Source organism: Nerophis lumbriciformis, linkage group LG34 (genome assembly GCF_033978685.3).
Source record: "Nerophis lumbriciformis linkage group LG34, RoL_Nlum_v2.1, whole genome shotgun sequence".
In the NCBI taxonomy this organism is placed as follows: Eukaryota; Metazoa; Chordata; class Actinopteri; order Syngnathiformes; family Syngnathidae; genus Nerophis; species Nerophis lumbriciformis.
In genome coordinates, this window is record NC_084581.2 from 4,291,459 (window position 1) to 4,314,412 (window position 22,954).

Here is a 22,954-nt window from a genome sequence, read left to right on the forward strand (position 1 = left end):
TCATTCAATGCGTGTTCTTTATTTTCATGACTGTTTACATTGTAGATTGTCACTGAAGGCATCAAAACTATGAATGAACACGTGGAGTTATATACTTAACAAAAAAGGTGAAATACCTGGAAAAAAAATTATATTCTAGTTTCTTCAAAACAGCCACCCTTTGCTCTGATTACTTTTTTACTCATTCTCTCAATGAGCTTCAAAACCTGAAATGGTTTTCACTTCACAGGTGTGCTTGAAGCTCATGGAGAGAATGCCAAGAGTGTGCAAAGCCGTACCATATATACTACCGTATTTTTCGGACTATAAGTCGCAGTTTTTTTCATAGTTTGGCCGGGCTCCAGTGCGACTTATATATGTTTTTTTCCTTCTTTATTATGCATTTTCGGCAGGTGCGACTTATACTCAGGTGCGACTTATACTCAGGTGCGCCTTATACTCCGAAAAATACATTATATGGTATATATATATATATATATTTATATATATATGTACATATATATATATATATATATATATATATATATATATATATATATATATATATATATATCCATCCATCCATCTTCTTCCGCTTATCCGAAGTCGGGACGTGGGAGAAGCAGCCTAAGCAGAGAAGCCCAGACTTCCCTCTCCCCAGCTACTTCGTCCAGAAACGATGATTATGGCGTACCTTCACACCTCTAATGTTACCACATTGGTCTGCAGTATATATAGTGATTCTGTCAAGTATGATTGTCCCTCCAGGAAGTGAAAGTGGGTTGTATATATACAACCCACTATCCTGAAAGTGATGGAGAGGGAAGAGAAGGTTGGCACATAATGGCCGATAGAATCGGTCAGGAAATATTCATGAATCTGGCAGTGAAGAGTGGAAATAACTGCAGCCATTTTGGGGCAGAAGCAGTTAAGTTTAATGACATAAGTGGCAAATAGCCATTATTGCCCAAATGAGATGAGAACGTTGAAAATATCAAAACGTAATGCTTCCCAGCCATAAAGATTTGTACCTCCCTTGCTATTGCTAGAGCGTATTGTGTCTGATTATTAATACTTGTGTGATAAAGAAGCACATGCTTAACACTTAATTCTAATGCTTTCTAATTTTGCTCACCATGCTCAACCACTCTTGTGGTAGTAGTTGCTCTGCTTATTTTTCACCATAATGTGCTGTGCTTATACAAACTGATCAAATCAATAACTCTTTTTACCAAGAGCTTCTCCTTTTGCATGGCATACATTAATGATGAATACAATGTCTGCCACATTGTGAATATGAAAGGAAGTGCTTTATGGAATGTATTGCTCTGCTTTTTCTCTTGTAACAGCTTCCATAAAACACGCGTATTAATAATACATGTCCAATATTTGCTCAGCTCTTTGAGGGTCAGCCATTACCCTGTAGTACTTTTTCAGCTTTGACGGCATACTGCTGGTAAGGAGATGGCACTTTACTCGATAGCTTTTGACTGGAAGCAGACATTCAAAATCGTTTCATTTTTGTAAGGCATACAAATTTAATTGGTCTGAGTCGGCGTAGGGCTGGGCGATATGGCCTTTTTTTAATATCTCGATATTTTTAGGCCATGTCACGATACACGAAATATACAAACCCCGTTTCCATATGAGTTGGGAAATTGTGTTAGATGTAAATATAAACGGAATACAATGATTTGCAGATCCTTTTCAACCCATATTCAATTGAATGCACTACAAAGACAAGATATTTGATGTTCAAACTCATAAACTTTTTTTTTTTTTTTTTGCAAATAATAATTAACTTAGAATTTCATGGCTGCAACACGTGCCAAGGTAGTTGGGAAAGGGCATGTTCACCACTGTGTTACATGGCCTTTCCTTTTAACAACACTCAGTAAACGTTTGGGAACTGAGGAGACACATTTTTTAGCTTCTCAGGTGGAATTCTTTCCCATTCTTGCTTGATGTACAGCTTAAGTTGTTCAACAGTCCGGGGGTCTCCGTTGTGGTATTTTAGGCATCATAATGCGCCACACATTTTCAATGGGAGACAGGTCTGGACTACAGGCAGGCCAGTCTAGTACACGGACTCTTTTACTATGAAGCCTCGTTGATGTAACACGTGGCTTGGCATTGTCTTGCTGAAATAAGCAGGGGCGTCCAATCGTAACGTTGCTTGGATGGCAACATATGTTGCTCCAAAACCTGTATGTACCTTTCAGCATTAATGGCGCCTTTACATATGTGTAAGTTACCCATGTCTTGGGTACTAATACACCCCCATACCATCAGAGATGCTGGCTTTTCAACTTTGCGCTTATAACAATACGGATGGTTCTTTTCCTGTTTGGTCCGTAGGACACGACGTCCACAGTTTCCAAAAACAATTTGAAATGTGGACTCGTCAGACCACAGAACACTTTTTCACTTTGTATCAGTCAATCTTAGATGAGCTCAGGCCCAGCGAAGCCGACGCCGTTTCTGGGTGTTGTTGATAAACGGTTTTCGCCTTGCATAGGAAAGTTTTAACTTACAGATGTAGCGACCAACTATAGTTACTGACAGTGGTTTTCTGAAGTGTTCCTGAGCTCATGTGGTGATATCCTTTACACACTGATGTCGTTTGTTGATGCAGTACAGCCTGAGGGATCAAAGGTCACGGGCTTAGCTGCTTACGTGCAGTGATTTCTCCAGATTCTCTGATGATATTACGGACCGTAGATGGTGAAATCCCTAAATTCCTTGCAATATCTGATTGAGAAAGGTTTTTCTTAAACTGTTCAACAATCTGCTCACGCATTTGTTGACAAAGTGGTGACCCTCGCCCCATCCTTGTTTGTGAATGACTGAGCATTTCATGGAATCTACTTTTATACCCAATCATGGCACCCACCTGTTCCCAATTAGCCTGTTCACCTGTGGGATGTTCCAAATAAGTGTTTGATGAGCATTCCTCAACTTTATCAGTATTTATTGCCACCTTTCCCAACTTCTTTGTCACGTGTTGCTGGCATCAAATTCTAAAGTTAATGATTATTTGCAAAAAAAAAAAGTTTATCAGTTTGAACTTTAAATATGTTGTCTTTGTAGCATATTCAACTGAATATGGGTTGAAAATGATTAGCAAAACATTGTATTCCGTTTATATTTACATCTAACACAATTTCCCAACTCATATGGAAACGGGGTTTGTATCTCAATATTTTTCCTTAGCCTTGAATTAACACTTGATACATATAATAACACCAGTATGATGATTCTATGTGTCTACGTTAAAACATTCTTCTTCATACTGCATTAATATATGCTCATTTTAAACTTTCAGGCAGAGAAGGAAATCACAACTAAGTCAATTTACCAAAACTGTATTTATTAAACAGTTATTAAGCAGTGGCACAAACATTCATGTCATTTCAAAACAGAAAGTGTAAGATTGTCAGAGACATTTTAAAACAAGCTATTAGTGCACTTTTGCGCAGGATATCACTAAGATGACAAATCAAAACGCTAAATTAAAGTGCACTTTTTGTACAGAACACCACTACAATATTTTAAAACAAATAAAGTGCACTTTTGTGCATGATGTCACTAAGATGACATATCAAAACAACACTAGATTAAAGTGCACATTTTGTACAGAATGCCACTACAATGTTTTAAAACAAATAAAGTGTACTTTTGTGCATGATGTCACACAAGATATTTCAAAAACTGTAAAATAAAAATTAGCTGCATAATAGGAAATCAAATAGTGTATGTCCTTCGCTATGTGGTAGGTTCCTGCGGACGTTATCTCCTTCTGTAGTTGACTATTTTTGTCAGACGTTTTGATCTGGAAATGGAAGACGCCAAGCTGGTTGCTTCGGCATTTTGTTAGGTGTGGCACCGGCCGGAGATGTTGACATGCAGAGTTTCAAGCACTCCTTATTCTCTAGCAGGTGACTTTTCAAATGATGCTACAAATTAGTAGTGCTGCTACTTTTTGTAGCAACGCTTTTGCCGCATACTTAACATATTACGGTTGTCTGTTCAACATCTTCCCGCTTGAAGCCAAACCACCGCCAGACGATGGACCCCGTGCTGTTTTTCTTGGGAATTAATTCTTCCTCCATTTGTTACCAGATTGGCACCTTCTCTCTCTCGTATTACCACTCGCACCGTTCCGCTTGCACCACCTGCCACAGCTAACTTTACTCATGCCACTACCTCTCTGCTCGGCGAGGGCGTATGACGTTGCACGCGCGACAATATGTGACGTATGTAACAAGGTGCGCTTATTTTATCTCTCTGTGCGAAGGAGAGACAATAAAGAGTGAGAAAAGCCTGTACTGTAATGCCGCAGCTAAAAGCAACTGCATGAGAACATATACTCGAATACTCACGAAATAGTAATTTTCTACAAACCCGCAATACATCGAGTATATTCGATATATCGCCCAGCCCTAAGTCGGCGCCTGTAACCCAAAATACTCGTACTCAACACAATGTTCCCCACTGAAATGAATACAAATATAATTATTCCGTTTTGGAAGCACCTTTTTAGCGTGTTATGTGTATTTTAGAAAGAAGAACAAACTTTTAGATACAAAATATTGTATGAAAAACAATGCAATTCAATGTAGTACAAACAACTACATTAGTTTTATCAAATATAATAATAATGTGCAGTATTTACCTTGGAGAGTGGACTTATACAGTATCTCCTTCTCTGTCAAACCCACCATCCGCAGCTTTTAAATTGTTTCGTGGATAAATGTCCATTGTTTAGATATTATTTTAACACTCTTGAATGGCGTTATCAACTTATTCTGCATCGGTGTGCTGCAGACTTGCAGTGCTAAACTCCAACTGCTTCACCGAGTTAGCTAACTACACACTCGGTCAGCTCTTAATGATTTATTTCTTTAATTCAACGAATATCATCCACTTCTTCTTAGCACTGTGCTTCACACTTACTTTCTTCCTTCTCAAGTTACTTCGATCTCTAGCTATGAGCTAAATGCTAGCGAGTAAGACGGGATATTTTGGTCGAATTTTATGGAGGCTCTTAACTTTATTTTTGTTTGTAATCCAAAGCATAACAATTAGCCGAGAGATCGCTCAAATCCCGAAAAGCTAAAAAGCTTGGGCACTCGTATCCCAAGGTACCACTATGTTTACAGCAGCATTTAAGCTCTTAACCATCTCTCCTTATTGATATTTCTAATCATTCAACAAATATCTAAAAACTTTGGGCATTTGGTTTGTAGAAATTATGTTCTCAATCATGTAGAGCAGCTTGTGGTGCTTTCATCTGTTTCCTTTAAAAGTCCAGTTACGTCCATAACTATTGTTGTAACAGCTTGGTTTAAATGTAACTTAGGTATTGGGTTTCACTATGTAAAGCGTTTAAAATCACTAGAAAAAAGCGCTATATAAATATAATTCACTTCACTTCGCCTTTGTTGGTTATGTACATTCATACCTAAACTTATATGAAGCCCTTTCATCTTGGTCAAATGTTCATGCAGTGCTATTCTGAGAATACAAATAGCCTTGTTGCCTCCAAGCAATACATTGAAAATGCAAGCACTAGCTACATTCAGTGCCTTTAACGCCCAGTGGTCTTTATTTTTACTCAGTCGGTTTTGAAATAGTAAGCAACAGTTTATTATTGTCAAAAGCATTTATTGTAAAGGTACCATTTTCTGGGCAGGTATGATAGCATATAAATTAAATGCAGATTCCTGGATTGCCAATTATATTTTTAAGCATGCACAATCAGTTGTTAGTACTCCTTATATTCAAATGCAGCTCTTGGTTGTAATTGTATTCCATTATTTATTTATGTTAGATCGAAACTTAATAGATCTCCAGAAATTCTGTTTTCTTAAGCTAAAATGCAGATTTTCTCTAAGGTTAACTTTTTTTCTAATGTGAGATTTTAATAAGTTACTTCTACTAATGTTTTTACTAATTAGGAGCATAATTAATTTGGGCAGAAAACTCCAAGAGCACATTAGCCATGCATAGCAACTTGCCTATTCTCAAACCCCAGGACTTGATATTTCTTGTATGTTTGCAAAATACTATATCTTTACTTTGAAGTCTCGGTTTTAACGGAACAATGATGTTTTTTGTGTGTGTCTGTGTGTTGTCATAACTGAACATAAGTCTGCTCACACAAGAGTGTAACAGATAGTAAGACCTGAAGTGTGTTTCCTTTAGGCCATTCATTCTGTCTCTTGATTTGAATTATTGATTTTATCTCAACTCAGTCTGGGAGGAACACCGTGAATCATGAATAAGTGATTGTGACGTGAAAAGAATGAATGTTGTGATTGTATTCCATTTTCACAACTTAGTATGTTATAATTGATTGTGCAGTAAACACAGCTGTGTTGACTGCACTATATACTCTACACATTGTATTATATTTGTTATTGTTTACAAAACATGATATATGTTATTCCTTTTTTTTTTTTACTGGACTATTTTTTAACTTAACATATAGTAGTAGCCAGTAGGGCTGTCTTCTACTAAGGATAGCTGTTCAAAGTTGGGACCCGGGGAGGACCACTTATCTGTGCATCAGTTGGGGACGTCTCTGCGCTGCTGACTTGTCTCCACTCAAGATGATCTCCTGCTGGCCCCACTATGGACTGGACTCTCACAATATTATGCTAGATCCACTCGACGTCCATAGCACCGGTCGCCCAGAGGGGGGTTCCACATCTGCGGTCCCTTCCAAGGTTTCTCATTGTCATCCCATTGGGTTGAGTTTTTTTCTTGCCCTGATGTGGGATCTGAGCCGAGGATGTCGTTGTAGCTTGTGCAGCCCTTTGAGACATTAGTTATTTAGGGCTACATAAGTAGACATTAATTGATTGATTGATTTTAATAGTGGATTCATTAGATATTGCCCATAGTAAACTGATCAGTCGACTATGGGCAAAATTCAAGGACTTAAGGAACTTTATTGTCATACCAGCACATATGAGATGGCATGAAATTTAGTAACGGAGGACCCCGATTTAGCCCAATGAGTACCTCAAGAACAATAGTATGTGCATTGTCAGAGCCAAAAATATGTATACCAGGTCACGTGGTGTGTATGTGAGTGTGTATTGACAGAACAAAGGTATGTGTCACGTGACATTACTGTCGGTCACTATAAGGGCCGGGGGGGTTCTACCTGCACACAGTGACTATGTTTCCATGTACTAAATTAGTCTATAAATCATCATTTATCATTTATTAAATTAGTCTGATTTGTCAAATAGTAAGTTTTTTTGTATTTTCACACCTACCTGTAAAGTCCCAGTAGACTCTCTAATGTGACGATTGGCCATACGTCGTGTGCCTCCCGTACACTTGGGGGCGCTTATGTCCTTTTAGCGCGGATAAATGTTTAGCTTTTCCAGTTGTCCTATGATGTCACACCAGGCATCTGCGGCCCCTGACAACTACTACAGGGATGGTAATTGTGATTATTTTACTGACTGGGGTACCTGTGAGTCAATCACCAAGGTGAATCAATTCACTTGATTCACTCATCACAAAACACATGAGCAAAAGCTTGCACGGGGTTACTGCATGCTAAGGCTCGCTCCTACTTGATTCACTCAGCACAGAGCGCATGTGCAGAAGCTTACACACGATTCACTTGATTCACTCAGCACAGAGCGCAATATGCAGAACGTTGCACAAGTCTTGCCGCCAAGCGTCACAAGGCTCATGCGTAGGGACTCGCACATATGTGACAAGTAATCCCAATCAATAACACCCGCTAAAGTTAAAGCTGCACAACTTTAGAGTGCAGCATTCTACAGTTGTGAAAACAATTAAAAATAAGTTCACTTTGTCTTGATGAACTGCAGTCTTTATTCCGTTATATGCACAGTCACAACAGTTAACAGGGTTTAGTTTTTGCCAACCACTCGTGTCAGAAGGACATGTAAACTGACAGTTCCACACAGGACTGCAGGATCGGTGCCGCCGCTGAAAAGACAGACCATGGGCAGACAAATATCCCCTGTCCTACGTGTGTGTATGTCAACATTTTGGACAGCCAGAAATAAAAAGTACTAGACATATATTCTATTCAGCTACATAATTGTATAGCTGCTAGAGGACTTAAGGGGCTGATTAAAACAAATTCAATTGATGCGTTTTGGTGTCATTTAGTCATTTTTAAATGATGTTCGTTTTTTTCTCACATAATAAACAGTACATTATTGAAATATTTTAAATATGAAAAAAACTTCTTGAAGTATGCATGTTTGCGTTTTAAGCAGAATAAGTGCAGCCCATGCACCTTGGACAGTAAAAAGAAAATAAACAAAGGTGTGCCGATGTCACCTGTGACTGTGTTGGTGCTTCTAAAAGGGGTAGATGTCTACTGCATGTTTGAAAATATAGCAAAAACACCACAGGTAGGAGTAACATGGATGTGCAGTAAATGAGTGTCTCGATGGTGATCCGCCAGATAGTACATGCAAAATCCTCATTTGCACCACTTTTTAATTGCCCACACAGTTAGTAAATCACAGGAGGGGGCGGGGCACACACACACACACAGCTCTGCAGCACACATAAAGTGATCAGTGACACTTCCATGTCAAACACTTGTCCAATTGGTTATGGTTTAAGTTTATTTTGAACATGCTATACAAACTTTACTCTAGTTTGATCAACTTTGGATTGATTTGTTTTAAGAGCAAAATGCAAATTAAAGGATTAAAATATGTATTCGCACATGTACTTCTTTTTTTTTTTTTTTAATACTCACACAAGTAGATTTTGGTATTGATGTGATACCACAAATTCCATTCACTCTGAACAAAATTCCCTGAAGAAGAAACCATTACAATCGTTCTTGTTGACATGCTATCAGGAATGACAAAGTCTTTCTCTTTCAGGGGCACTGTGGAAGCACGCTTCGTATATGTGTTCGTTTTGGGTATCCTCTTCACGGGAACAAAGGACTTGCTGCGATCCCAAATCATCACAGCTGATTCCAAACTGAAGAACAGAGGATTGTGGGAGATTTACAGTGGCCTGGTCTTGTTGGTGTCACTGTTGTTCCGTGCTCACAACCTGCCAGTGCTGTGCTGCTGCCTCCTGGTCCAAACGCTGATGGCTCAGTTCATTTGGAAGAAGCTCCACTACGATGCGGCACAGACCACCATCATGCACTACTGGTTCGGCCAGGCCTTCTTTTTCTTTCAGGTAAGCAATAAAAAGGTCATCTGTGCTACGAAGTTTTACAGAAACATTGCCTACAAAAGGCCTGGTCCGTGTGAGAGTAATATTTAATCATATAGGATTTATTTCCGTGTATTTCAGTGGCATTGGCAAAATCTTTATACATTATTTACTTTTTCCACTCATACGCTCTTTCCTCTGAGAGTTTGGTATTGTGTTGGTCTCACACCAAATCTTTTTTTTTTTTTACCTGTCTTGTCAGTCTACTTAATCATGCAGTACAGATAGACAGTATGTTTATTTTGCCAGGGCAGATGAGTGTGATATACTCCTTCAGTTCAAGTTTTCTTGCAGTTTTGTTTTTTAAGCTATCCAACGGTACATGGTTCAAGAGGGGACAGACAAAGAGGAAAACAATGATCGAGAATAGCAACGGTCACATCTGTAGATAGAGGGGGTAAAAGGCAGCAACATCCATTTCATTGCCTATTTGTGTAGAGCTGGGGGGGGCAGATAAGCATCGAGTGCAGAAGTAGCAGGGAACTAATCGTGGAATGTGGTTGCTTATTGCTAGCTTCTACTTTCTTGCCCAATAGTGTGGTCCTGTTTCGGTCAGATATATTGATGATGGATTAGATTTATATAGCACTCTTTTCTCGTGACTCAAAGCACATGACACTGAGAACCCATCATCCATTCATTCCAGATTTACACAAAATGGTGGTAAACTACATTTGTAGCTTACCACCATCTGCTGCCCTGGGTTTTTTTTGATTGATTGATTGAAACTTTTATTAGTAGATTGCACAGTGAAGTACATATTCCGTACAATTGACCACTAAATGGTAACACCCGAATAGGCTTTTCAACTTGTTTAAGTCGAGGTCCACTGATTCATGATACAGATATATACTATTTTCATAATACAGTCATCACACAAGATAATCATCACAGTATATAAATTGAATTATTTACATTATTTACAATCCGGGGTGTGGGATATGGAGGGGGGGAGGGGTTAAGTTTGGTTGGTATCAACACTTCAGTCATCAACAATTGCATCATCAGAGAAATTGACATTGGAACAGTGTAGGTCTGACTTGGTACATATGTACAGCAAGTAGTGGACACAGAGAGAGAGAGAGATCAGAAATTATAACAAAAAGTGACTACCGGTACATTTGATTGTTTACATTTGATTATTTACAATCCGAGGAGGAAGGGAGGGTGTTAGTTTAGGGTTGAAGTTGCCTGGAGGTGTTCTTTTAGTGCGGTTTTGAAGGAGGATAGAGATGCCCTTTCTTTTATACCTGTTGGGAGTGCATTCCACATTGATGTGGCATAGAAAGAGAATGTGTTAAGACCTTTGTTAGATCAGAATCTGGGTTTAACGTGGTTAGTGGAGCCCCCCCTGGTGTTGTGGTTATGGCGGTCATTTACGTTAAGGAAGTAGTTTGACATGTACTTCGGTATCAGGGAGGTGTAGCGGATTTTATAGACTAGGCTCAGTGCAAGTTGTTTTACTCTGTCCTCCACCCTGAGCCAGCCCACTTTGGAGAAGTGGGTAGGAGTGAGGTGTGATCTGGGGTGGAGGTCTAGAAGTAATCTGACAAGCTTGTTCTGGGATGTTTGGAGTCTAGATTTGAGGGTTTTGGAGGTGCTAGGGTACCAGGAGGTGCATGCGTAATCGAAAATGGGTTGAACGAGAGTTCCCGCCAGAATCTTCATGGTGCTTTTGTTGACCAGAGAGGAGATTCTATAGAGAAATCTCGTTCGTTGGTTGACCTTATTGATTACCTAGACAGCCAATTGGTGCCTATGGCTTCTCCGACCACCACCAAACATTCATTCACATTCATACACCAGTGTGGACTGCTCCAAGATGGATGAAGTGTCTTGCCCAAGGACACAATGGCAGTGACTCGGGTGGCGGAAGCTGTATTCGCACCAGGAACTCTCTCAAGTTTGTGGATGTCTGTGCTATCATCTGAGCCACGCCACCTCTAGACATGCTTCCAGTTCTAGTACTTGGTCAGAGAACATGGGAATGAACGTGGAGACGCCCATCCAGGGACAGGCAGTGGACGGCAAGAAGGCCCCCCGCCGAAAGGTAGCCCCCAAATACAGGCCAACACACGCAGCACCGAGCAGGCCTTTGTTTGCGGGATGACAGGCAAAGGGGGCATTTCATTGTCCCCATGTTATATCGGTCACATCCCAACCGTGCTGCTTGCCTCTCAAGGTCCCAATAGGTCGTTTTCCACTGTGAAAACTACCTGGGTACTTTTACTTCTTTCAGAGTTCCTCTTGGCAAGGAACCTTTTCGGGGGCAGGGTGTGCAGTTGAACGCTGACACATACTTCTACTGGAACCTTTAGTTCCAGGAACCAAAAGTTGGTTGGAACTTTTGGTGGAAAAGGGCCTATAGTTGTGCGAGTAGTAGTATGGTGGGGGTAAATAAGGAGAGGAGAGAGCACAGGAACTCTGCCCGCCCAACCACACGCCCCACCTTAGCAGGCAGGGTCACTCCACCCGAGAGCTCACCCTTGCCCCCAGAAGGGCGCCACGAGCAGACCCCACCAGGCAGCCAGCCACCCTCCGGGAAGAGGTCCATGAACAATCAAACCACCAGGTTAGATTGATCTCTAATTCAAAGACCCAGGCCAGTGTGGACCTTCCCCGGTGCCCAAAATCCACGGCCCCAGGCCCAACCGATCCAGTAAGGCAGCCCAGGCTGGAACCGGCAGGCAACCTAAAACATTTTTTTAAGACCATTATCTTGTATAATTGACAGCCAGTTGTAATCCTAGGCCGACTTCAGGCAAAAAATAACATGAGTAAATCTAGTAAATGACATCTTAATCCGAGTTTGGATTAAAAAAATCATATTAATAAAATTAATAGCGGATTGAATAACTTGTGATTGAAATCAGCCTGAAGTGAACTGTCAGTCTTTTGTTAGAATTCCAGTTAAGTGCACATTTATAGCCTTTTTCTGGAGCGCACTTACTGTTTTCATCCTAAACTCCTTTGTTCGTCATAAGGAGAGAATGGATTGACGGAAATAATGGACCACATACGTTTTACACTTACTGTAGCCTTTCTGATATTCATAAATGTACATCTATAAAGACCTTTTTTGTTCATACAGCAACAGTGGTACCTCGAGATACGACTTTGATAGGTGCTGTGATGCAGCCTGGACCTCAAAAAAAAAGTGTATCGTGAAATGCCCTTTGAAATAAATTAAAATCAAATTAATTAGTGCTTGCCTACCAAAACATCACAATTTTACTGTGACATCATGCCTTTTAAAAAGAAAAACAAACTTGTAGATAATAAATATTGCATAAAACAATACAATAGAATGTAGTACAAACTACAGTAGTTTTATGAAGTAATGTAATAATAATGTACTTTGGGGGGTACACAGTATCTCGTTTCAGCTGATTCTATGTCAAACACACCATCAACAGCTTATCCAAATGTTCATGTAAATGTTGTCGTTTAGATCAGTGGTCCCCAACCACCGGGCCGTGGCCCGGTACCGGTCCGTAGATCGATTGGTACCGGGCCGCACAAGAAATACAAAAATAATAATTTTTAATTTAATTTAATTTTTAATTTTTTTATTAAATCAACATAAAAAACACAAGATACACTTACAATTAGTGCACCGACCCAAAAAACCTCCCTCCCCCATTTACACTCACTCACACTCATTCGCACAAAAGGGTTGTTTCTTTCTGTTATTAATATTTCTGGTTCCTACATTATATATCAATATAGATCAATACAGTCTGCAGGGATACAGTCCGTAAGCACACATGATTGTATATACACATAGTTTTTTAATCATATCATAACACATCTCTAGCACCCCCCAAGGCCCTGAAAAGAACAAGCGGTAGACAATGGATAGATGGATGGATCATAACACATGTATCTAGATGTGTATGGAATCGTCTATCACTAAGGGATGTCTAACTTTAGTCAAGTCCTGTTGCAGACACGTTACTGGCTCAAACACTTGGTGGGGAAACAAGCAGTCAATTACTCAATTAAAAAAAAAAAATCATATTTCTTCCAGCTGACTGTTTACATTGCAAGTAAAATTTGATTTTTATCAGACTCCAGTGTAAACGTGCACGTGGCCACAATGTGACCTCAACGTCACTTGCATGCGCACGTCGATAAAATTAAAACAAAGGAAGTTGACCAGGAGGAAGTCGCTACTACTACAAAATAAAATAAAAGTCGCTACACCTTAAAAATTTGTGTTTTTTAACGAGAAAATAAATTAAAGTAATATAATGTATGAATGGATGTATATAGCGTAATATATTTGGGAGGGTTCTAATCTTATAATAGCTGTTAAGTAGACATCAGCGTGGATCTACAAGAGCTTTATTTTTCAACTCACATTTAAGCAAATGCGCCACAGTGCCAATTCCGGTCTTTCAAAATGTGCTATTTTTTCAGAATCAAAATATATATATATGTATATATTTATATGTTACATGTTGCCTATTATTTGCACACTATTGACAAGTGATGCACCGAAACTTTGTCTTTATTAGACTTTGCTCACCAAAACCGGATGCTGTGATGAAATATCCACTTTCGCTGGCGACTGCGTCTTTCCCGGCGCCTACAAGTGACATAGCCTGCCCAAAGCTGACGAAAAAATCACATACCGGTCGCATTGCGTTTAGACTGAAGTCACATTTGAAAAGATCAGATTCCAATCGGATTTGGCTACCTCCCATACTTGCCAACCTTGAGACCTTCGAATTCGGGAGATTGGGGGGTTTGGTGGTAGCGGGGGTGTATATTGTAGCCCGGAAGAGTAAGGGATGCAAGGGATTCTGGGTATTTGTTCTGTTGTGTATATGTTGTGTTACGGTGCGGATGTTCTCCCGAAATGTGTTTGTCATTCTTGTTTGCTGTGGGTTCACAGTGTGGCGCATATTTGTAAAAGTGTTAAAGTTGTTTATACGGCCACCCTCAGTGTGACCTGTATGGCTGTTGATCAAGTATGTCTTGCAGTCACTTGCATGTGTATGCAGAAGCCGCACACAACATGTGACTGGGCTGGCACGCTGTTTGTATGGTGAAAAAGCGGATGTGTCGACAGGTTGTAGAGGACGCTAAAGGCAGTGCCATCACGGCACGCCTTTAATATTGTTGTCCGGGAGAAATTCGGGAGAATGGTTGCCCCGGTAGATTTTCGGGAGGGGCACTGAAATTCGGGAGTCTCCCGGAAAAAATGGGAGGGTTGGCAAGTATGCTACCTCCTGATGTGGCCTCAATCTCATGCGAAAAGATCAGATTTGAAGCACTCTGGAGCGTTAAGACTGGCCAAAAAAATGAGATCTGTGTCACTTGAGGGCAAAAAAAATCGGATTCTGTGTGCAGTGTAAATGGGGCCAGAGTGTTTTCACCTGGACTGCCTCTAGGTAACATATTAACATAACATACTCTTTTTTTTTTACGTTGTGTGTTCAATTCATGATAGTGTTTAGCAAGCTGCTTATTTTGTACATCATTTATTTCTTATTTTTTTCATCCCTTTTTTAGTGGCTGCACACAAAACCACAGGAAGATTGTTGTAAATATTATAGAAAGCATTTACCTTACATCATGATGACTAAACTCTCTTGATCATTTTAATTAATGAACATTTGTGCATTCTTGCAATTAAACCAGATAGTCAAAAAGGCAGCAAAGATGTGTTTGTTTTTCAGAAAAGAGCCTGTTTGTACAAATCTTTATTAAGGACAAGTCAAGGATGAATTCTGAGCAACTGAGTAACAGTCGCAGAAAAATATGAATCACCACAATGATGTGAAAAGTGGGCAAACAGTGACTCACACTTAACACCATCACAATTGTTTGGATACACATAACAATATTCAGGCTACGAAATATATTTCAGGGCCATTAGATTGTGACAAGAGTGTGTCATTAGTGGAGCCTTCTGGTCATGAAATAGTTGGGTTTTGTTCAAGTGATGCACTTTATGTGACTGTGGTTTATGGATATTTTTGGAGTGTTCATGTGCAATTGCACAGTGCTCACACATGTACAAATGTTGCTAGCAAATATCCAGTACCTCCCTAATATTTCACAAAGTTGACCCTGTTTTTGTTGACAACTCATCAGGTTCTGATCCACTAGGTTCTTATTACTAAAGTGCTCTCTTATGTCGACCTCAACTGCATAAAACCTAAGATACAAAGGGGTCGTTTTTTTAATGAAAAACTATTACGATTATGTTGATGTGTTGTACTACATTGTTTTCGCTAAGCAGCGTGAAACAATGCGACTAAGACCCCTTAAAGAAACGTGGCAAGATGGTGCAAGGGGCAACAAGAATGGAAATGTAAATTACCTTCAAAGTGAAGTGAATTATATTTTTACAGCGCTTTTCTCTAGAGACTCAAGTTGCTTGACATAGTTAAACCCATAATCTACATCTTTAAGATACATTTAAACCAGTGTCGGTGGCAATGGACATAGGTGGGTAAAGTGTCTTGCCCAAGGACACATTGGCAGTGACTAGGACGGCGGAAGCGGGGATCGAACCTAGAATCCTTAAGTTTCTGGCACGGTCGCTCTACCAACTGAGCCGCGCAATTCACACCAACAAACATACAGTGTATCTTAACATACGCATCTTAAACACTTACTATTTGTTAGAATAATTTTATCTAAGTTATCACAAAAACTTTGTGTTTCAATGACTTCCCAGCGAGAAGCAAAAACATGTCTTTGAACCTACCAACAAGGCTTGTAAAACTCCACTGTGTAGGATGGAAAGCAACATGAAGGGGTTTCTGTTTTCTTTCATGTATTGTAATCAACAGAAAGATATTGTTTTAACCAGTGACGTGCGGTGAGGTTCATGGCTGGTGAGGCACTGACTTCATCACAGTCAGATTTACAAACATATGAACCCTAAAGAGTATCTTATTCACCATTTGATTGGCAGCAGTTAACGGGTTATGTTTAAAAGCTCATACCAGCATTCTTCCCTGCTTGGCACTCAGCATCAAGGGTTGGAATTGGGGGTTAAATCACCAAAAATTATTCCCGGGCGCGGCGCCGCTGCTGCCCACTGCTCCCCTCACATCCCAGGGGGTGAGCAAGGGGATGGGTCAAATGCAGATGACAAATTTCACCACACCTAGTGTGTGTGTGAAAATCATTGGTACTTTAACTTAACTTTAACTTTACACATACAAACTGTAGCACACAAAAAAGCACATTTACCGTATTTTCCGCACTATAAGGCGCACCTAAAAACCACAATTTTTCTCAAAAGCTGACAGTGCGCCTTATAACCCGGTGCGCTTTATTACGATTCATTTTCATAAAGTTTCGGTCTCGCAACTTCGGTAAACAGCCGCCATCTTTTTTCCCGGTAGAACAGGAAGCGCTTCTTCTTCTACGCAAGCAACAACCAAGGAAAGCACCCGCCCCCATAGAACAGGAAGCGCTTCACCCGCCCCCGGAAGAAGAAGAAAAAACGCGCGGATATCACCGTACGTTTCATTTCCTGTTTACATCTGTAAAGACCACAAAATGGCTCCTACTAAGCGATCCGGTTCATAAAAAGACGCAATCTCTCCATCCGCACACGGATTACTACCGTATTTCACAGCTGATATTCCTGTGAACCGCACTGTGGAACGGGAGCACGTACGGTGAATATTCGCACCACAGGGAATGAGAAGTCATCCTTCACTGTGGTTCTAGCTTGCCATGCTAACTTCCACCCATGATGATATTCAAAAGGAAGACCTTGCCAAAAGAGACCTTTCCAGCCGGCGTCATCATAAAAGCTAACTCGAAGGGATGGATGGATGAAGAAAAGATGAGCGAGTGGTTAAGGGAAGTTTACGCGAAGAGGCCGGGTGGCTTTTTTCACACAGCTCCGAAGGCGAACACACCTTCACTAAGACGGGCAGATAGCGCCGGTCGACATACGCCAACATCTGCCAGTGGATCGTAAATGCCTGGGCAGATAGTTTCGGTCACAACTGTGGTCCGAGCTTTCCGGAAGGCAGGATTCACAGAACTGCTGCACAACAACAGCGACACTGAATCCGATGACTTCGACGAGGCGGAGCCGGCCATTTTTGGATCCCACGCTTGCGCAACTTTTCAATTCGGACACCGAAGACGAAGAATTCGAAGGATTTACGAATGAAGAATAACTTCAGAAGGTGAGCGCTATGTTTATTTTGTGTGTTGTGACATTAACGTTCGAGCAACATTATGTTGCTATTTATTGCTCTACACCATTTTGAATTTTACTATGTTTGTGATTGCACATTTGCGTACATTTTGGGACAGAGTTGTTAGAACGCTGGTTTTCAATATATTATTAAAGTTTGACTGAACTATCTGACTGTTTTTTTGACATTCACTTTAGCGCAGCGTTTTTTTGACATTCACTTTAGCGCAGCGTAGGCGCGGCTTATAGTCCGGGGCGGCTTATTGGTGGACAAAATTATGAAATATGTAATTCATAGAAGGTGCGGCTAATAATCCGGTGCGCCTTATAGTGCGGAAAATACGGTAATAAAAAAAACCCGTTATTATGGTCTTACCTTTACTTATAAGTGCGGGAACAGTGGTGTTCGTGTTGGAGGAGTTGTGAATGAATGACATATGAAATCCGTACTGCAGTCTGCAGGTGTACCTAATGTTGTGTCCCTGCAGTCGTTCACGGCTCCTCCGGCGCGAGCATTGTTGTTTTTGCACTTTTTGGATTCTTGTTAAGTGACTTTTTTTGGGTGGATTCGGTCTTGCACGTGGAGGGTTTGGGTGTGGGATTTGGTTGGTGTGGCGCTCCCGTCGGGGGGTGCAGTGTGCGGCGGAGGTGCATTAACCGGCACCAGGAGGCGGGATTACTGCGAGCCTCACACAGTGCGTCTTCGCAGCAGTTTTATGATTGCTCAGCACAAGAAATATGTTACACACATACAGTTGTTGACAAAATACACTGTACATTATATACCTCAGCTAACTAAACTATGGAAATGTATAATATAATTCATATAGCAATACGGTCTCACTGCACAGCAGGCCAGCAGTTAGCCGAGTCATTGCGCAATCCATGTTGAGGCACAACGCAGTGACGTGCCTCAACTGGCTGGTGATCACCGCACCATCTCTTCTCAGTATTTAAACGGCAAATGTGAAAATTCAGCGATTTTGAATAAAAATAATCTAAAACTGGTGAAGTTAAATGGAAAATAACGTTATAGTATAAACACTGGATACATATAACAATTTTAATTTTTTTTTTTTCTTTTTACATTTTTTTTCTTTCCGTGATGGCAGGTGAGGCTCCACCTCACCTACCTCCAGTGACCGCACGTCACTGGTTTTAACCCAAGGACTACAAAGCGGAGAGAAGGCAGAATCTGCCCAAGTTCCAGACGACCTCTTTTTCAAATGTTTTGCGAACCTCTTTTGAACTGTTTTACGAACCTCTTTTTGATCTGTTTTACGACCTCTTTTTTCAACCTACCTTTTCTGTGAACTGTTTACGACCCTCGTCCCTTAGAAACAGCTGTTGCCATGTGGTCAGAGAAAGTCCAAATAAAAGAAGGAGGCGTGCATTATTTTGGGAGAACGTGCTGAGACACGGTACAAGGGTACAGCGTCCAGGCGTCTCTCCTCAAATTGAGCCAAATTTAATTCTGTCTCTGATTAATTATTTGCTTCTTGTCTTGTTTAATAGATGTCATCAGAGTTTGAACCTGACACTATTTACTGCGAAACATAAAATACGTTGGTTTTTTTTAACCATAACTCTTTGGCTGCATTCTCAAACAAGACGGATGGAATAGCGCCCAGTTTTGTAAATGACCTGAATGTACCACGACCCATTACATGCAAGCAGAACGTATCATTGTGCGGAATGAGACAATATTTTACATGCAACGTTTTGCCCAGAATTAAAAACAAAGATACCATTATGCTAAGTAAATTTTCTTGTGAAAAAAGTAACATTCTAGAGAAGCATATGTTGCTCATTTGTAATACGCATTTTTTAGGTGCTAAAAACGCATGTTATAAAACATTTTAACTGTATGCCAGCCTGCATTGTAACTATAGACTGACTATGATGCGCAACACTTGAGAACATTACAGTGATACAGGAGATAAAGTGCTGTTCTTGAGTTAAACAATTCCATATTTATTTGACCTCTAATAGTGAATGTTGACTTGTTTGCTTGGTACGGGTACACGCATGCCTGTACTGTAAATCTTAAGAATTTCCCTTGGAATAGATTTCTGTGGATGTATGTGGTCTTTCTCTTCTGGCAATACAGAGTCTTCATGAGACACCTCCTGGTCAGCAGGTCAAAGCTTCAGACAAGGAATTGGCAATATGGCCTAAAATCCGGATTGCAATATATTTTGCAGCCTCCTGTGATAACGATATACATTACAATATAATTAATGATAAATAATTATTTGGCTTATAAATGATTAAAAAAAATCCTAAAATATAAAAGAACTCCAAAACTGCAGTAGCAATGTTTTATAAGGACCAAGATGTGTGTTATATCAATGTCAAACTAACTAGAAATGTTACACAAGTTTACAAATGCAGAAGAAAAAGATGCAATAATATATCATCCAAACCACGAAAAAACTTACGTATAACTCACAAAAAATGTAGGTGCTGACATATGCAGTAACATATTGCATCATTCCCAGTTGCACTATTTTTTAAAACCATTATTATTCAGAACAGTGTACAGGGGTTAGTGCATGTGCTTGACTATAAGAAGGTCCTGGGTTCTATCTCTGGGCTCGGGTACCTCCGGGTACTCCGGCTTCCTCCCACCTCCAAAGACATGCACCTGGGGATAGGTTGATTGGCAACACTGAATTGGCCCTAGTGTGTGAATGTGAGTGTGAATGTTGTCTGTCTATCTGTGTTGTAGTAACTATACACACACACACACACATATATAGCCTCTACATATATATGTGTACATATTCATACATATTATATTATTATATTATAAAAATATATGATATTATATGTTAAGTATATATATATATATATGTATATGTATACAATATATATATTGACGTAATTCTGAAGTTAGTGTACATTTATTAAATGTATGTGTAATGTAATCAAATAAGCATCTTAATACATTTGATGTCTAAATCACTACACTAACTTAAGTTGTTTTTTATTATTTTTATGTGTGCTGTGTTAGACTGATCTGGGGTCATGTTAACACAGCAGTTTTTACACGTAATCAGTGGTCATAGTGCTTTAAGTCTGCATATTAATTTAATACCAAATTGAGGAAATTTGCTAAACATGTAAGAATACTGTACAACATGCAGTAAATTTTCAGTCATATTAATTAAATATTTTGAACAGCTGCTAGCATGTAGACAATTAAAGCGAGAGGAAGTTCACATTGACGCAAACAATGGTAGCTTTCATTTTGGTTATAATCACGCTTCACGCTAATTGTAGCTTTTTTCGAGAAGCAACAACATTTAATAGAAGACCGGCAGACAGCAAAATGGATCAATACATCTACGCCTGAAAAAACGTCCTGCAACACTGCATTTTATTGGGTTTGGATCATTCCAGTGCACCATTGCATTTAGCGCCCGTGTTTCCCACAGTGCACGTTTGGCATGCTAAAAAGGAGGTTCCATTGTAGATTGCACACAAGGACGAGCTTCTATACTGTATTTCCAGAATAGGTGTCGCTAACTAAAGTCGTCTGCTGCAAACGTCATTTAAATAGAACAGTTGCACCACTTTTGCACTTATTATAATTGTATTATAATTGTGCATTTTATAGTTTGATCACATTATATAGCACTTAGTGTTCGGCATCTTAATAGCAATGTACTAAAATGAACCGAACTGTGCTCTTAATACAGTGGTACGTATCAAACTAGACAATGCTGTACTATTACACCGTACTGTATGTTTGTTTTTTTTGTATTAAGAAACCATCATTTCTTTGGCTGGTTGTTATGAATTTTGGCACTATGCTCCTGCTTTGCATCTTCGGCATGAATGTGAGTAGTCTGGTCCCATATTCACAGAGTGCATCCTGCTATGTTAGACTGAAGTCACATCATAAATACACAACCAGTGACACAAGCAGACACACACTCGCCTGCATCCACCATGTTTGATTTACAATGTGACGTGCAAAGCTCTTCCTATTATTGCGGTGATAACTCGTCTTCGTTTCCTGTCCAGTCTGCGCTTTACTTTTCCAGAGTTGAATATTTTAGTGTAAGCGTCATTATCATCTAAACTTGTTCCTCTTGGACATGGAATTGAACAGAGTTGCACATGTCGGTACTGGAATCTACCTCCAGTCCTCTATGTTCAGAAAAACATTGTCACATAATAACAGCATTACTACCGTATTTTTCGGAGTATAAGTCGCACCGGCCGAAAATGCATAATAAAGAGGGGAAAAAAACATATATAAGTCGCACTGGAGTATAAGTCGCATTTTTGGGGGAAATTTATTTGATAAAACCCAACACCAAGAATAGACATTTGAAAGGCAATTTAAAATAAATAAAGAATAGTGAACAACAGGCTGAATAATTGTACGTTATATCAGTGTTTTTCAACCAGTGTGCCGTGAAATACAGTCTGGTGTGTCGTGGGAGATCATCTAGTTTCACTTATTTGGGTTAAAAATATTTTTTGCAAACCAGTAATTATAGTCTGCACATTATGTGTTGTTGTTTAGTGTCGTTGCTGTCTAGAGCTCGGCAGAGTAACCGTGTAATACTCTTCCATATCAGTAGGTGGCAGCCGGTAGCTAATTGCGTTGTAGATGTCGGGAACAGCGGGAGGCAGCGTGCAGGTAAAAAGGTGTCCAATGCTTAAACCAAAAATAAACAAAAGGTGAGTGCCCCTAAGAAAAGGCATTGAAGCTTAGGGAAGGCTATGCAGAAGAAAACTAAAACTGAACTGGCTACAAAGTAAACAAAAACAGAATGCTGGACGACAGCAAAGACTTACTGTGGAGCAAAGACGGCGTCCACAATGTACATCCGAACATCCCACAAAGAAGGATAAAAACAACTGAAATATTCTTGATTGCTAAAACAAAGCAGGTGTGGGGAATAGCGGTCAAGGAAGACATGAAACTGCTACAGGAAAATACCAAAAAAAGAGAAAAAGCCACCAAATTAGGAGCGCAAGACAAGAACTAAAACACTACACACAGGAAAACAGCAAAAAACTCCAAATAAGTCAGGGCGTGATGTGACAGGTGGTGACAGTACACCTACTTTGAGACAAGAGCAACATTGATGCACGCTTGGTTATGGTTTAAAGTCATACCCAACAATTGACTATAACTTTTTACTGTCAACTGTGTTTTCGTTTTTTAATGATTTCTGCTGGTGGTGTGCCTCCGAATTTTTTCAACGCAAAAAATGTGCCTTGGCTCAAAAAAGGTTGAGAAACACTGCGTTATATGACGCATAAGTAACCAACTGAGAACGTGCCTGGTATGTTAACGTAACATATTATGGTAAGAGTCATTCAAATAACTATAACATATAGAACATGCTATACGTTTACCAAACAATTTAGTCTAGTCTCTTACGTGAATGAGCTAAATAATATTATTTGATATTTTACGGTAATGTGTTAATAATTTCACACCTAAGTCGCTCCTGAGTATAAGTCGCACCCCCGGCCAAACTTTGAAAAAAAAACTGCGACTTATAGTCCGAAAAATACGGT

The 22,954-nt window shown here is 39.8% G+C and overlaps 1 protein-coding gene across 2 annotated transcripts in view; it reads left to right on the forward strand.

Moving 5' to 3' along the window:
- Nucleotides 1-22,954, forward strand: part of pigg (phosphatidylinositol glycan anchor biosynthesis class G (EMM blood group)) — a 134,498-nt gene that overhangs the window by 78,934 nt on the left and 32,610 nt on the right. For both annotated transcript variants that reach the window (XM_061929798.1, XM_061929797.2), the window contains exon 11: nucleotides 8,880-9,189. In XM_061929798.1, coding sequence (XP_061785782.1) covers nucleotides 8,880-9,189 — 310 coding nt within the window. The remainder of the gene's footprint in view (nucleotides 1-8,879; nucleotides 9,190-22,954) is intronic.